At 54.7% G+C, this 16,810-nt stretch overlaps 1 protein-coding gene across 2 annotated transcripts; it reads right to left on the reverse strand.

Annotated features, from left to right (window-relative positions):
- Positions 1-1,177: 1,177 nt before the first annotated feature.
- FBXO46 (F-box protein 46) lies at positions 1,178-14,551 on the reverse strand. Of its 2 annotated transcripts, none has more exons than XM_044759145.2 (2): positions 14,464-14,551; positions 1,178-4,121 (listed from the first exon to the last, which is right to left on the reverse strand). In XM_044759145.2, the coding sequence occupies exon 2, from the start codon at positions 4,041-4,043 to the stop codon at positions 2,226-2,228; it is 1,818 nt and encodes a 605-aa protein (XP_044615080.2). In that variant the 5' UTR covers positions 4,044-4,121; positions 14,464-14,551; the 3' UTR covers positions 1,178-2,225. The 2 variants fall into 2 exon arrangements, with proteins under 2 accessions (XP_044615080.2, XP_070354400.1); XM_070498299.1 differs by lacking the exon at positions 14,464-14,551 and adding an exon at positions 4,665-4,786.
- Positions 14,552-16,810: the final 2,259 nt, after the last annotated feature.

The following is a 16,810-nucleotide window of genomic DNA, read 5'->3' on the forward strand; positions in this document are numbered from 1 at the left end:
GCCAGCCACTGACCACAAATTCCCAGGGTCTGCTTTTTTCTTTCCTTTGCCCTTGGGCTCCCCTCAGCATTGAGAACATCTCTGCAGTCTCCCAGCTCATCCTTACCCGAGCTTATGGTTTGGTGGGATCCCAGCTGTTAGATTCCCCACCTTGGGCAGGCTCTGGCCTTGACTCCAGCCTGCTTCTCCTAGTAAGGCTACGAGGAGCAAACCCAAGTTTGTCCCCATCAGCAAACGCCCTCAGAGCAAAAGTGGTTTCAGGGCCCCATGTACCCTTTCCCTTAAGTGTTTGGTTTACTGTATCCTTAACTGTATTTTATTGGCTATTGCATGCTTTTAAGATTTTTTACTTCCTGTTTTCAGCAGGAGAGCTCAAATAATCGGGCCCTCCCTCCACAGGAAACTGAAGTCCCACGAAACCAAGCTAAGATTCAAACCCAGGTCTCTTTGATTCTAAAATCTAAGTATTAAATAACTACTACGATAGATCCTAATCTCTCTGGAAATTTTGGTTTCTGGTAAGAATGTCAGAGACTTAGGCGCCTCTCAATATCCATTTTCCCCTCTTCTTGTAAACTTGAATTTTTAAAATGTCTTAATTCTCCTTTTTCCTTATTAAATAATTAAGTGAATATTTTAAAGCTTTAATTACAGGGATCCTTAGTAAGAGTTTTTTGGTGGGCATAATACACCCAGCTAAAAGACTACATTTCCCAGCCTCCCTTGCCGCCCTTCCATATGGCTTTCTGACCAGGGAGATGTATATAGATATAGTGCAGTACTTCTGGGAAGAATGGGGCTTCCCTTCCTGCAAAATGGTGATGGCTGGCATTCTAGCAGCCATCTTGGACCATGAGGATGAGGGCCACAGCCAAGGAAATCGTGAGCTAGAAGGAGGCTGGGTTCCCAGTGACTTCAGAGCCACCATACCTGCCCAACGCTGGATTCCTAAAGAAATAAAAACTATCTTGTTTAAGCTACTAGGATTTTGCGATTTTCAAATCCAAAGTGACATAGATGAAAAGAGTCAAAAATAATCTCAGGCTAAGGGACTGGAGTAAGGATCCGCATTCTCTCAACTTTTTCCATCCCGCCACACACGGGCCCATGACCCCTTTCACCCCCCAGCCCCCTCCCTGAGCAACACACGAAGCAGTCTAGGCCCAGCCTTATAAATATTGATTTTATAGAAAGGACCAATTCAAAATCGGTCAGATGCCACAAGCTAGAAGCTTCCAGAACCACAATGATAAAAAAAAAAAAAAAAGCAAAAAAAAACCCCAAAGAGAACAAACCAAAATACCCCAGACCAAACTGCCTGAAAATCAAAGTCTCAATTGACCAAAGGATTCTAGAGAAACGCATGTGGCTGGGGATGGAGAGACCCCAAGGCCTGAACAACTACTCAAGAGTGGAAGGAAAAACAAGCCAGAAATTCAAACCCACGGTCCCTGCCCAGCGGCCCCCGACGCTGTCAAGAGCGCGGCAAAGGGCTTCACAGCTTTTTTGTGGGGAGAGTGATGGCAATAGCTTAGATCACAGAGGAGGGGAATTTTTATACTTCAACTCTTTTTTTTTCCTCTTCCTCTTTAGGGGAGCTGGAGAGACAGGTAGCTCGAGGTTAAGGAGAAAACAGTGATTTTTATGATTTTAATGGGGAAAACATCTAGAAATGACAGGCTGCCATGAAACGTGCCAAATTGCATCTGTTATCTGACGGCCCCCAATTCCTAAAGAGGAGGTGAGCCTTGGTGTAAGAGGTTACGAGATGCGCCCACCTTGGCAGCTGCCAGACTCTTGGGAGAACGCAGCTCCAGAGACAAGGAATCGGAGGAGGGAGCGGAAGGGGGCCAGAATGGGGGAACCCTTAAGGAGGACCAAAATTAGCTGCCAGTCTGCTCCCTGCTGGTGGGTCCCTGGGGTGTAGAGAGCGGCAGGGAGGGTGTTGGGGCTGAATGGAGAAGAAATTGAGATGCTGATGAAAAAAAAAACACACCCTACTTGAGGGTCCACGGCCCTGGGTCTGAAGAGTAGAAAACCACTGGGGGTCAGTCAGTCCCAGTGCTGTCTTGGGTCACCCCCCCAGAACCCCGTATCAGTTCTGGAGGGGGATAGGTGCTGCCTGGATGGGGGGGTAGAGGCTGCTGACTCAGTCCTGGCCCTCAGCTCCCAGGGGGAGGGGGTGGGGGTGGGCATGGTGGGCTCTCCCCCCCCCTCCCCCGGCTTCACCTCCCCTCCTCCCGGCCAGCCCGGCCGCCCCCGCCGCCCGGCCCGTTACAGGGCAGCACCCAGTTGTTATCGTGCAGACCCAGGCGGCAGCCAGGCGTCTCGCGATCGGCTCGGCGGCAGCACATCCAGTAGGAACGTCCGTAAGGCAGGTCGTGGTGGTAGGGCTTGGGGTGCCAGCGGCAGAGCGACACGTCGCCCTTCTCGTATCTCTTGCGGCACTGCTTGCAAGGGTCATCGCGGTAGAGGGGGTCGCGGCTCCAGCGCGAGTCTGTGGCCCGCACGCCAAACGCCTCGATGATGCCCTTGAAGTGGTGGCAGGTGCACTTGAGGGCCGCCAGGGCCCGAGTAGGCAGGAAGCTGAAGATCTTGACCAGCACGTGCTCGGGCAGCAGCAGCATGTACTGCCGTGGCTCGAGCAGCCTCTGGATCTTGAAGCGGATCTCCAGGAAGTCGTGCGACACGTGCCGGTACAGGCGGCACAGGGAGGTGTCCGCTGTGCCCTCGGCATCATCTGGGCCTGGCGCGGCGGCTGGTGAGTCCGCCGGGGGTGGCTCGGGGGGCCCGTCGGGCCCACGGGACTGGAGGAAAAAGAGCTGGCCCGGCGGGGGCGGCTCCTCAGGGCTGACCGTCAGGCACACCGTCTCCTCCTTCACGTTCTTGGTGCCATCCTTGCCAAAGAAGATGCACTCGTCCACCACGCCGGTCACCACCACATCCACGTGGAAGCCTGACGCTCCGCAGTCCCGGGCAGGGGGGGGAGGGGGGGCCGGGGGAGTGTCCTCGGGCCTGGCGGGGGCCGGGGTCTCAGCCTCGCTGGCTTCATCTGCCCGAGCCAGAAGGAACTCCACGTTGCTGGGGAGGGCGTCCCGAGAGGGACTGATGAGCTGGTACAGGTCACAGGTGATCTTGTCCTTGGCTCGGGCCCCGGGCCCTGGGCTGCCGGGGTAGGCACATCCGGGCCGGCCCCCGTTCCCGTTGGCCAAGCTGCCATCGGGTGCGCGGGGCTCTCGGCCGTTGGAGATCCGGAAGGCGATGCGCACCTCCCCGGGGCCTGGTCCAGGCCGCTCCTCCTTGCGGAGGCCCTTGGCCGGAGGGTTGTCCCGCTGGGCCTCAAAGTGGGCCACCGCCTCGGCTACCCGGCTGCAGTCCCCGCCACCAGACCGCCGTTCGGACCCCAGCCCCTTGGCAGGCCCGCCCTGCTCAGCTGACACAAAGACCACAGGAGCTGGGGCGCCGGGGCGCGGGTAGCTCTGCAGGGCCAGGGCGGCCCGCTGTTCCACCAGGGCCACCATCTCAGCCACAGAGAGCAGGTCCACGTCCTCACCGGCTGAGGCTGGGGTCCCCTCAGCAGCAGGGGGCCCCTCCCGGCCCCCGGGGTCCGGCGGAGCCTTAGTGGGCTCCAGACAGCGCCTCCTTCTCTTGGCCTTAGAGCTGTCACTGCCCCAGTGCCCCTTGACCTTCATGGAGCTGGCCCGGCTGCCCCCACCACACTGGTGGGCCACAAAGAAGGCCACCTTCTCCTTCGTGTTCCCAGGCTTGATAACATACCACGTGTCCAGCAGGACTCGACCCTCGTCGCCAGCAGCTGCTGCCGAGAGGAGCGGGGTGGGCTGGGAGGCGGGGGCCTCGGTGGCCAGGGCGGGCGGCGTGTTCTCTGAGAGGGCAGGCCCGTGCTCTGGCTCTGCCCCACTGCCCGGCTCAGGGCAAGCTGGCGGCTTGAGGGCTGTGGACGGTGGGCGCGGCTGGTTCTGGGAGTAGGTGCCAAAGGGCCGGGGGCACCAGAGCTGGAAGGGCAGGAGGCTGCTGCGGTCCATTCTGGGCAGTGGTGGCAGACAGGCAGGGGTTCACCACATCTCAGGACCTGGAGGGTGGTGGGGGGCTCCACAGGCCACCTGGAGACAGGGAAGAGGAGGTTGGGAGCTGGAGGAACAGCTTGCCCTCCAAGTACCACCCCAACTTCAACTTCCCCTGAGGACATAGACCAAATTAGACCACCAAGAACTCTAGTCCCGCCCCACGGCACAGGTGAGCAAATAGAGGGATGCAAACGGATGGGACCTGCTCTTTGAAAACCCAGAGCGTGACCGGAGCTGGCAGCTTGCTCCAGCCCCACAGACCAGCCGCACTGCCTGCCTGCCTTCATCACGATCCAGAAGCCTCCGGCTGCCAGAACCTTTACAGGGAATCCAGAGTATCAGCTGACAGACAGCTCCTCTTTCTCTATTTGCTCACCCAGTACCAGTTCCTGAAAAGACAGGAATTCCCAGCCCTGCCCCCAGCTCTGGCTGCTTGAGCCCGTGGAGGAAGAAACAAGGTGGGCCAGGTGGGAGAAGAAAATCTGAGATCAGAGCCAGAGAGGCCCTTAAGAAATTGGCTCTTCGCTATGTTTGGGTCACGGGGCTCTTTGAGAACCTCTTCAAGCTGGGTATCCTCACCCCGAAAAATGCACACACTGGCCCAAGACTGTGCAGGCGACCCCCTTCAACACAGCCAGACCCCTGGGATACGAAGGCCTGTTCCAGTCCAGCCTCCTCCCCGAGCTGCGCACAGGTTAAAGGGGGTTCAGAGTGGAGTAGGGTGATATAGTGCAAAACCAGGTCCTCAAACTTGGTTTCTGAACTTTCTGATTCAGGGCTGTCTTAATGAGGACCATTTTAGTTTGCAATAACTTTGTGTGCATGCCCTGATCTGCAGGCAATTCTGCTACGGAGCCCGAGAGGCCCACTTTCCACCGCAGGACCAATAGGTAGCCCATCCCTCTGTCTCAGTCTTTCCCCGGCCCAGCTCCCTCCAGACATCTCAAAACCAAAAGCCCTCCAAACCTCAAACCTTCCACATGCCTAGAGACCAGGGCTCAGCCAACTATGGCCCCCTGGCCATAACTGGCCCCACGTCTGTCTTTGCAAATAAAGTTTTATTGAAACATGCTCATTTGTTCATGGCTGCTTTCATGCTGCAATGGCAGAGTTAGGTGGTTGTAACAGAGAACATATGGCCTGCAAGGCCTAAAATACTCATTTTTTGGCCCTTTAAGGAAAAAGTGTGCTCACTCCTGCAGTACAGACTGTCCCTCTAAATTCAGGCAATTCCACAGACACCACTAAAACCCCATTCACTTCATGGTCCTGAAGACACCCATTCAAAATCCAGACGGCCTCCAACACCCAGAGACACCAGCAACAAAGGGAGTCCCAATCCTAAAAATCTTTAGCCCCATGATCCCTAATCCCACCTACCTCTCACATACTAACAGCCTCTGCTGAAATCCCAGTTCCTTGTTTAAAAAAATCACCACACAGCCCCTAAAACCTAGAGAAGGCTATGTTTATCACCACCAATACGTCTAAATGCCCAGGAACAGATGATAACACAGCCAAGGGCATTCTCTAGGATGCTAGCCCTCTACAACTTAGGCACCCCCTGAAATTTCATAATCAGTTCCTATCCTTATCTCCAGAATCTCAATGCCCAGCTCCCCCCCAAATATCTAGACCCTTTGAAATCCCACTTTGAACTTCTAAACCTAAAAATATCCCCTCCAGCACAGAAGGCCCTAACCTCAAGGCACCCCTCACAGATCCCATGCCTACCACAAACGCCAACACACACAGCAATTTCCCAACCTCACAATGCCCCAAAAGACCAGTTTCCTGGAATCCTATACTCACCTCCAACTCTTTCTAAACCTCCCCATGGCCTCACTAATCCTTCAGAAGCCCCTTCACTGCAAAAGAACTCACCGAAACAGAAAAGCTCCCTAACACACGCAACTAATCCCAAATCACGTATTTCTCCAAGCCAAAGGAACCCCTAAAAGACTCCCAAAGAAACCTCACAGATGTTCTAAGAGCAGACGCGTGCTTCCTGCACGCTCTCTGGGAGCTGACTAGGGGCTGTTCTGACAATTCCTGCGAACCCTCCCAGGACCCTGTGAAGCCTGCAGTGTCACTAGTCCTGATTTCCAGATGAGGCACAGAAAAGTCGGGAGAAGTCAAGGCAGACCCGAACCCAGCCATTCTGGCCCCAGAATTGGTATTCTTAGACTGCCTACTTTGCTTCTAAGTCTCTCCGTGGCACCTCACATCCTACACCCACCCGACGCCCCAAACCACATAGCAGACCCCCAACAACACAACCGAACATTCCACATTAGCAAAGAGCCCAAAGCCCAACCCCAAGGCGCCCCCTAAGCTCAAGGGAACCCCACAGTATGCCCCATGCCCAGGCAAAAACTTCCCCAAGTCCCAAAGCATCGCTGAAACGCAAACTGCCCCCCAAATTTTGTAGGTATCTCCCCGAAACCCGCCAATCAGCACAGGGGACCCGTGCAACCTAGACACGCCCCCCCAAGCGCCCGCCCCCTCCCTCCTTCCCTCCGGCCGCCGTGCAGGCGGGCGCGCAACTCGCTTCTCTCCGCCCCTTTGTTGACAGACGCGCGCGTGACGCCCGCAGCCAATGAGCGACCGCCGTTCGAGGCCGTGCCCATATAAGGAAGGCCTTGGCGAAGGGGCCCAACTTCGAAAGAGGGAGGAGTAGGCGAGAGACGACGAGGTGGGCGTGGAAACAGCCGAGGGTAAGAGAGCGTGGAGCAATTCCCAACTTCCTGCTAAACGGAGGAACAAGGCCAGGGCAAAGGCCAGGGCCTTCAAAGAGAGGTTTATTACGCGACGTTCCCTCCAAACAGGGGTCCTGATTGACAGTTGAGATTTAAAGGGCCAAGCAGCTCCCGGGGTGAGACTCCAGGGCGGAAGGAAGCGGGCAAGATCTGAGAGTGCCCACCTTTAGCTGGGAACCCTGGGGGTCGAGATTTCCTGCGGGGGGGAAACTGGGCAGCGGGATCCCCTCACCCTGAAAAACAAATGGGCAGAACCCTGCGACGGCTCCCGCGGCGCTGAGTCTAAGCCCCTGGGCTTGGCATTCAAGGCTCAGGCTGCGTGCCCAAAGGACCCCCAGTTCAGCCTTTCCAACCAGGAGCCTCCAATGCGACTCCGACTTGGTACAAGAAAAGAATATGAAAGGCCTCAATAATGACTTTTTAATATTGACTACCTGTTAAAATAATATTTAGGATATAATTTAACAAAATATTTAAAATTAACTTCACCTCTTTGACTTGTGGCTACTAGAGTTTAAATTATACAGGCGGCTCACATTATATTCTATTGAACGCACTGGTCTACATCCTTTCAATGCCAGGCCAATTCAAGACACACCCACAGGTGGCCCCACTGCAGGTACCTGTTGGGACATCACCTGTGCCCCCAGCACCCTGTCCCAGCCTTGCCTGCTTGCGACCATCCCACACATCACAGCCAGAGGGTCTGCTTAAATCAGAAAGCAGACCCTGTCCCTACCTACTCAGAACCTGCCATGACTCCCTAGTGCCCTTGGGGAAAAACCCTGGTACCCAACTTGTCCAGCCTCACCCCTCCCAATTCCGCCACACCCCCAGTGGACCCAGGCGGGCACCTGGTCTGGCATAGAGAGTAGTTAGAGTACTCGGGCCTCAGCTGGTCCTCAGTAGACTAGGAGCTGGTCTCATCTTCACTGTATGGATGAAGAAACTGAGGCAGGACAGGTGGCCGAACCAGCCCAAGGTCACCCAGAACCGGTGTGAGCTGGAGCAGGGATAAGAGCCCAGGAATCCAATTCCAGATTACTGTGCTGTTGTTTCCCTAAATATTCTCAGGGGTCTCAGCTCAGCCACCCCCACCTCCAAGAAGCTAACCCCCTTCCCCACCCCGGGGTCAGGCTCCCACACTGGCCTAGTTGCTTTCTAATCCTCACAGTCACCAAGCTCTGCCCTTCCATGGTCTTTGCATTTGCTGTTCCCGCTGACTTGAATGCCTTCCCCCCAGAGCTCCACGTGGCTCGACTCCTTATTTCATTTGGGTCTTTGCTCGAATGTAACTTTAACAGAGAGACGTCCCCTGAGGACATTCTTGGAAACCGCCCACTTGCTCAGAGGGGGACCTCTGGGTTTCCTCCTCCCAGCCCTGCCCGCTCTGGTCATCACTGTCTAGGGATGGATCCGTCTCCTCCACTGGACTGTGAACCCCCTGATGGGGGGTGGAGGGGCGGGGGAGGAAAGGCCAGAGAGATCGTGGTCATCACGGTGTACCCCGCAGGACTGCCCCAACCCAAGCTCCCTGCCCTGAGGCTCCACATCCTAATGGCAGTGTAAACTCTGTTTCACACCCAGGTTGTCTGTGTCCCAGCCAGCATGGTCACTGGAGCAGAATTTTCTAACTCCCCACAGAGTCCAGCACGACCCCTGACACTAGGTCAGCTTTCCGAGACTGCGCCACGAAGACCCATTTATCGTACAACACCATGACCCAGAAAGACTGAAAATAACAAGATGGAAAAAGCCAGACCAGGCAAAGACGAACCCAGAGACACGTAAAGGAATGACACTACCACTTAAAAAATAACAATGACAAAACAAAAGGTATTATTAAAGACACAGATGGGGACAAAGGAAGGGAACCCACTAGCCACAAAACTTCTCAACGTATGTGAGGCTAACAACATGGCCTCAAAAGAGATCAAGCAGAAAACAAGAGAACGACAGAGAGTTTGGCAAATCCAGAGTGTAATGGGAAACCTTACTATCTCTCTCCATGAGAGACTGGCTGAAAACAAAATTAGAAAGGACCTGGACCACAGAACCAACATCCTTGATGGAACACCCCCAACAATAAGACAATCCACATTTTCACATTCCTGGTCTGACATTATTCAGAGGTCCTCCTGGGTGCTGGCCCTGGGCTGGTGGCTGGGGACACAGAAATGACTGTGCTCCCCAGGAAGAGCTCATGGGAAAAGGGGGCAGACGTCCAAACAAACAATCATGACCAAAATGAATATATTAGACAGAAAATGATGGTTGCCACAGCAGTTAACACTGAGCCCTCACTGGGGGCCTTTGCTCGAAGCGTTTCACACATATTAACTCATTTAATTCTCACCTCGTCTCACTATTTTTAATCTCCTTTCAAGATTAGGAATCGGAGGCAGTGAAAGGCTAAGTAATTGCCCTTGGTCACAGCTTGGTGGCAGAGCTTTGAATCAAGGCCGGCCGACGCCAGAGCACACGGTGTTCACGCAGCTCGAGCAGCTTTTTACTGAGTATACCAAGCACTTTTTGGGGATCATTCCGTTCAGTCCTCAAGGCTTTTGCACTCTCTGTTCCTCCTGCCTAGAATGCTCTTCCCCAGGTAGCCACAGGGCTCGCCCCCTTACCTCCTTCAGGTTTTATTCAGAAATCACCTCCGCCAGCCCTTCTTTGATTTAAAACTGCAGCCTCCACCAAAAGCCATATACGCTCACCCTCCTCTTTCCCGATTTTTCTCCTTCGCATGCACTGCTATCTAACGTATTATAAACTTTACTGAGAAAGTTCACTGTCGGTCTCACCTCACCACAATGAAAGCTCCCCCAGGGCCATATTTTTGTCTAGTTTTGTCACTGCTGGATCCCCAGCTTTTAGAATAGCACGGAGCACTTGGCTACGCGCAGTGTGGTCCCCCACCCCCCAGCAGCAGCCCCTGGGAAGGTGGTAGAAATGCACAGTCTCGGGGCCGCCCTTCCCCTACTGAATCAGAATGCACTTCGACAAGATCTCTAGGAGATTCCGGTATGCATTTAAGTCTGAGAAGCAATGTCGTAGCACATAGTAGGTGTGCAATGCACATCTGAATGAAAGGACACCGCCGTGCTGTCTGCCTTCTACACGTGTGCTACTCGGGACCTCTTGGGAAAAGCTGGCTGGTTCCAGCCAAGTCCAGCTGTGGAAATCCTGCTCCCAGGACGGAGGCAAGAGACCACCTCCTCTAGGAGCTGTCCTGGTGCCCTCCCAAGTGACGTGGAATCTCTTCCTGCTGAGGCCGCCTCTGGCAGCACCTGTCACCCGTCACTGCTGAATGACAATGACCTGGGTGAAGGCCTCTCTCCCCTCCTCCCTGTGGCCTTCTGGAAGGCAGGGACCTCTCCTCCAAGGTGCAGCTGCTCCAGCCTCTGCACGTGGCTCGCTAGCCTAGTTTAGCTCTTCCGGCTCCATCCTTTCCATAGGAGCCAGAGAGATCTTTCCAGGCACAAATGGGACCACATCCCTCCCAGGATGAAAACCCTCCCACGAGGTGCAAGGTTGCAAAAAAAAATGCATGTCCGTGAACCCTTTCTCGGAAAGCTACTGGAGGATTTGCTTCAGCAAAATGAAGGAGTAAATCAAGAAAAAGAAAGCTATCAGATCAAGGAAATAAGATGCCGTGTCTCCATAAAAGCACAAAGAAAGGAGAAAGGCTGACAATTAACAAGCTAAGTGTGCCCCTTAAGAAGCTGGAAACAACAACGACAAAAGGATAAACCAAATGATAAAGTGCAGATGCCTGACTCCCCACGCTGACTCAGGTGACTCCCCTCCCCCCACCTGGGGCACCGCCATCCCAGGGTGGCGGCTGTCAGGGTCATGCCAGCTCAGGGCTGGGCACAGAGCGGTGCCCACAGTCACACAGGAATGGGTGGCAGGACACCAGGGCTCTGCTCCTGGTCCTGCTCCTTCTGTTTCCCACCCTCAAGATCCCGCCACCCCTGCCACCAGTGTGCCCCTTTGTCCACAATCCTGATCCATCCAAACTCTTTTTCTTGGCTTTTTGGCCTCAGGGTCTCCTGGCCTCTCTCCTCCTCTCAAGTCTTCCTGTCTGAGTAATAGCTCCCTAAAGAATCATCCAGGCCTCCGGATCTAGAGATACAGGATGCCAGGCATGGCCCGCCAGCACCCCAGCTCCCCCACTTCTGGGGCTGTGACCTCAGGCAAGGTGCTCAACCCTCCGTGCCTCAGTTTCCCCCACCGTAAAACGCAGATTATACCAGCACCCACCCATAGCTGGGTTCACGATTCATTGAGATCAACCCAGAGGAGCACCCAGTGCCAGCCAGGTACCGAGGGGAGGCTCAATATTCAGGGGCTGGGATTATTAAGAGAAGGTGAGACTGCCTAAGAGTTTGATAATCACTGACTGAGCCAAAAGACGTCTTCCCTCTTTATTTCACATTCTGAAATTAAACGGATCGTAGCCTCCCACAATAACCAAAACATGGCCCTTCTTTTGTTACTGTCGGGTACAGGGTCTCACTTATTAATTAAACTGATATTTACAGAGCGGCTACAGTGTGCCGGGCACTGTCTGGGCAGTGGGGATAGATACGCAGGGAAAGGGGGACCCAAGTCCTGTCCTCGCGGGGCTGACATACTAACTGGACAGAGGCTCCATAAATACACAGTAAGCTGCAAGGTGGCAAGTGCTGTGGGGGACAAATATAGCAGGAACGGGGGATGGAGTGTCAGAGGGGGTGGGGGGTGGTTACGATCTTCATCAAGGGGTCAGGATGGCATCACGGAGCAAGGGATGAGCCAAGCGTTTTAGAAAACCTGTGCTTTTAGGAATAATACAGCTCTACCAGAGCCGCTAGAAATATACCATTAGACATGGTAAAAATATCATTTTGTATGAGTAAGCTTCAGACAAGCACAGGCTGAAAACACATTTAGGATCTGAAGAAATGGCGAAATAACGTGGAAAGCAGGCACATTTTCTAAGACAAACAAATAAAGGAAAGGAAAAAAAGAGTGTTCCATTACCCCCGGGCACCCAGATGTGACGACGACCAGGAACAGGCATGATTGAGAGCTTGGTAACTTTTCCGGAAACCGATAGCTTTTCACAGACAAAGTGTTAAAAATCCATGAACGCAAAGACAAGCAGGCAGAGCTGGCAGGAGGGGCTGAAAATGAATCAATAACAGAGAACTCAAACCTGAAAAATGCGGGGCCAATGCCACCAGAGCCGCAAGATGGTCCTAGCACTGTGACGACGGCAAGCTCCCCAAGGGCAGGGTATGGACTACTCCTAGAAGGGACCCCAACTTTCCAGAAGAGGAAATGGAGGCCCAGAGAGGTGAAGTGACTTGCCCAAAGTCACACCGCTGATGGGTGATGAAGTCAGGATTTAAATCTGGGTGCTCTGGCTCCAGAGTATGTACTCAATACATTTTTCTTGAAAGAATAAAAATCACAAAAAGACCTCCCACTTATGGAGAGCTTCACGGGCACTAGGCATTTGATATAGGTTACCTCATTACCTTATAAGGGCCTCATGGTTGGAATGTGGCCCCATGTTACATAAGAGAAAACTGAGGCCCAGAGTGGGAATGCAACTTGGCCAAGGACACACAGCAGCAGAGGTGAGGAACCTGAACCTATCTGAAGCCAATACTTTTAATCATAAGCTTTCCTCTCAAAGTCAGAGAACTTATGACTTGAACTCCCGAAGCCTCATGGCAAAGAACCAAACTGTTTCAAGAGGAATTACAAAGTTGCCAAGCTTCCCCGGGAGGTCAAAATGACCCAAAGGTTGGGGGGGGGGGGGGGGGGAACCACACAGTGGGTAGAAATAATTCCTATTCACGGAAATACCTGGAGTCGGGCCAGGCTGGGCATGGGCAAGTGAATTATTTATACTTGGCTGCGGAGACGGATGGGGACAGATGGAGTTTCTGGGCACCCCCTCAGGGAGTCACCCTTGGACTTGGGAGCCCAGCAGCAGAGAGTGGGGAACTAGAAGAGTCAGGATATGGGGGCAACCTGGGAGAGAAAGGAAAGGAGGCAGGCTGGCTGGCATCTCCCTCATTGGTCCCTCTCTACCTGCCTTCTCTCTCAGGTTGCAGGCTCCCACTGATGTTAAAAAAAAAAAAAAGACAAGTCATGTGTCTTCAGCACTTACTCCACTTTACAAGCTTGCCTCCCCGAACTGTCTCACCTTCCTAGGGTTACTCATCCCATCTTATAGTTGAAAGGAGGTCAAAAGACTGGCCCAAGGTCACAAAGCAAGTAAATAGCAGAACTAAAATTCAAAGTGAAGACAGCTTCAGTTCCCCAGTCGCTGCCTACTCGTGACATTGGACTTCCGCACAAGGAGAGTGAACCAGATGCTGAGCCAGGATGCCTACGTTGGAATCCTGCGTCTACCTTTTAATGCTGGATGACCTTGGGAAAGTGGCTTAACTTCTCTGTGCCTCTGCTTCCTTTCTGTAGAATGCAGATAATAACAGCGCCTACACCTTAGCAGTGTTGGCAGAATTAAACGAGTTAATATGCACAAACAGCTAAGAAGAGGGCCAGGCACTTCCTAAACAATAAGCGCTAGCTGTAATCTACTGTGGGGAGCCCCGGCATGCTTCTGAGCTGGGGTGTGCCCAGATCGGTGCCAGGTGCTGAGAAAAAAAGCCCCTGGGCTGAAAAGGAGGGAATTCATTAGCACCTGTGACCCAGTCACATTCCTGGGGTGGGGAGCTTCCCACCAACAGATCTGAGACGGAGGACTTTCTGCCAGCCACAGTAAGGATGTTACGCAGCCTCCCCTCTTCTCAGTGGCACGTTGATCCCACGATACAGAAAATGACACAGAGTTTCAGAGAGGGGAGACTTGCCCAGGTCACAGAGGAGTGGCAGAATAAGGGATCTGAATGCTGGACTGCCCATAGAGATAACCCACTACGCTTCTCCAAATCCCACTGGAGAAATGAGTGCAAAAGGGTGTCTCTTCGGCCCCTTCTGGCCGTATGATCCTACAGTTCTGCGACTGTCTTGTTTACCGGGAGTCTCCTGGACGAGGAAACTATCACTACATCCAGACCCCTAATATCGCGCTCCCCATCCCACCCCGAGTCCTGGATCCTAACCCACATACCACTCTACCATTGACTTCTCTCTCCCACCATCTCAACTTGAGCTCCTGCCCCCAGTCGGATCCAGAGGCCCCAACCCACCGCATCCACAGCTGGCCCCTCCCTCGCAGCCTCCAGACCCGCTCATTCATCTAGCCCTGACTTCCAAGCCTTTCCACAACCCCCAGGCTAACCCCTTCGAAACTGCCCCGTTCAGGGCCTCTGCCTGGACGCCCAGCCCCTTCTCCAACTCGGGACTCCCTTCCCCAGCTCTGAGCTCCCTAACAACCAGTCCCAAAGCTCGACTCCCTCCCCACCTCCAAGACCCGTCCCCAGCCCCCATTCCTCCACTACTCCCTCGAGCTCCCATTCCTCCCAATCCCCTCCCCCAAGCGATCTCCCCTCGCCCAGCCCCTTCTTTAGCCCCTGCCTCTTCCCTCTCGCCACCTGGTCCCGAACCCCCGCCCCGGCTTTCAAGCGCCCCTGGCCCCCTCTCGGGGTTCTCACCATCTCCCCGCGCCGCAGCTCCCACGGCTACGCGGGTTTCCCCCACTCGCTCCTCTCCAGCCTCCCCTTCCGGGTTCCCGCCCCGAAGCCCGCTGGGAATTGGAGTCCGGGCGGCCACGGACTACACTTCCCAGAAGGCAGCACGGTCCAGCTTGGAGGTGGGGAAAGGAAGCAAACTGGGCGGGCTGAGGAAAAGAACGACTCTAACTCCCAGGAGGCGGAGAGGGCACTTGGCAGCGCAGGCGCAGAGAGCGCCCCCGCCAGGCTCTCCTCCATTTTGGCCCAGGACCCTCGGAAAGGGAATCGAGAAAAGTGCAAACGGGTGTTTGTGAGGGGTGAAGAGTTGGGGAAGAGCAAGGTTATCGATTTACTTAAACTCATTAAAATGATAATAAACAGTGCCTTGTAATTTCTCAAACACTTTCCCATCCATTTTTCCCCCTGGTTTTCTTACCACCACCCCCTAATTTACAAATGAGAAAATTAAAATTTTGGAGGGAGGCAAGCCCCCATGCACTAGGAACTCGTCCACATCACGGTTAGAATAGGAGCTCCACGAAGATAAGCCCCTTTGTGCACCTTGTTCAAGCACCCAGAACAGTGCAAATAAGTGTCGAGTCAATATTTATTGCATGCTAATTATATACTGCAGACAACCATAGTAAGAATGATCCCAAATTTAAAATTAAAGCCAGGAAGAGATTAAGCCTCTTCTCCATGGCAACACAGCAAGAAAGTGATTTGAACTGAAATGTGTTGGACGCCAGGGCCTCCGCTCCCCACTAGGTCGCTGGATCTCCTCCCCTTAAGCTGCGTTTTCCAGTCCATCCTCCTCGTGGGCCGTTTCTAAAATGCAGGGTTTGCTCTATCGAAGGAACATAAATCTTCATGAGGGAAACAGCTAAGATCCAATTCCAATGGCCTTGCTCTTTGAATCTTTTCTCAATTTGTGGCTCTTTAACGTGGTCCCTGCCCGCTAGATTCTCCTGGTCTGTGAGCCTTCCCCACTGCACTGGGAAGATCGCGCTAAATCCCCAACTTCCAGCATGCTTGGCACGCAGCAGGCCCTCATCAGACATGCGCTGAAGGGAAAGATGGAAATGGGACACTCGAGGGCCGAAAGGAGCCTCCAGATCTCTCTTCCCCGGGGAAGAGTTGGCAGTTGGGGAGACCCCGCCTCTATTATCAGCATCCATCAGCCCTGGACCACGGGAGCCGGCAGGGGGCGTGGCCAGGCGGGGCGGGGCCTGCCGAAAAGGCGGGCAGCAGAGCGAGCGCTGATTGGTCGGCAGTTTGGCGCACGCCCGCAGAGGCCACGGCAGGAGGCGCGAGGCCAAGCTCGCGCGGGCAGAAAGACGGGGCGGTCCACAGGCGCACACGCGCCTGCGCACTGCCGCCCGCACTCTGCCGTTTGCCGCGTCTGGCCTCGCACCCTGCTCGCCTTTGGCGGGAACTGGTGGGGGCGTGGCCTGGCCTCAGGGGCGCCGTCCGGCCTCACGCGCGCGAGCCTCGCGCCCCCCGGGGCTGGGAACGTGGTGGCCGCGCGCGTGGCCAGCCTCCTGGGACCAGCACGAGCCAAGGGCTGATCCGGCTCCCAAGGGTGGGGCTGGCGCGAAACCAGAAGGGGGTTCCTCGCGCCATTTTGCACGGCCTGAGGCGGGGCCTGGAGGCCCAGGGGACCGGGCGGGCGACCCCTTGCGTCGGGCCGGCCCCAGGGGGGTGACCGCTGGCGAGCAGCACTTTGGGACTGTGTCCTCCCTCGAGGGTGGGGTTCGGGGGGGGGGGTAGTGGGGACAGGAGGGCAGGCCTGCCCGGGTTTGGAGCCCAGGCTCCAGTTTGAGAGGCGGAAGGCCAAGTTTGGGGGTCTGGGGTCTCACGTTAGGATGTGGGGTCTCCGGGTTTGCGTCTGGGTGGGACTCGTTTTGGAACCTGGGGGTCTTGGGTTTTGTGGCTGCGAGCCTTCCTGCTGGAACCCGGACACCCTCCTTTGGGGATGGGGCAGTCTTCGTTCTGAGTTCTGGGGTATCATTTGGGGTGGGGAGGGGGGTCTGGGTCTGATGTGGGAGCATTGAAGCCTCAGGATAGATTTAGGGTCTAAAATCTCAGTGGAGCATAGAGGGGATGAGATTTAGGGTCTGGAGTCACCGTTTGGGACTTTGAGAATTAAGTGTGAGGGCCTGGAGCCCCCACATGGAGGAGGGGGCTTCAGTCGTAGGGTCTGGGTCCCAGAGTGGGGCTCACAGGTGAGCTCTCAGTTTTAGGGTTGAGGGACACAGCCTGAGGGTCTGGTGACAGTTTTGGGGTCTCGGGGATCTTTCTTTTAGGATCTGAGGTCAGTTTGCAGGGC

The sequence above is a fragment of the Equus asinus genome, chromosome 26 (genome assembly GCF_041296235.1).
Source record: "Equus asinus isolate D_3611 breed Donkey chromosome 26, EquAss-T2T_v2, whole genome shotgun sequence".
In the NCBI taxonomy this organism is placed as follows: Eukaryota; Metazoa; Chordata; class Mammalia; order Perissodactyla; family Equidae; genus Equus; species Equus asinus.

Excerpts from the sequence above, each read along its gene's own strand:
- FBXO46 (XM_044759145.2), bottom strand. The coding sequence starts at position 4,043 with ATGGACCGCAGCAGCCTCCTGCCCTTCCAGCTCTGGTGCCCCCGGCCC.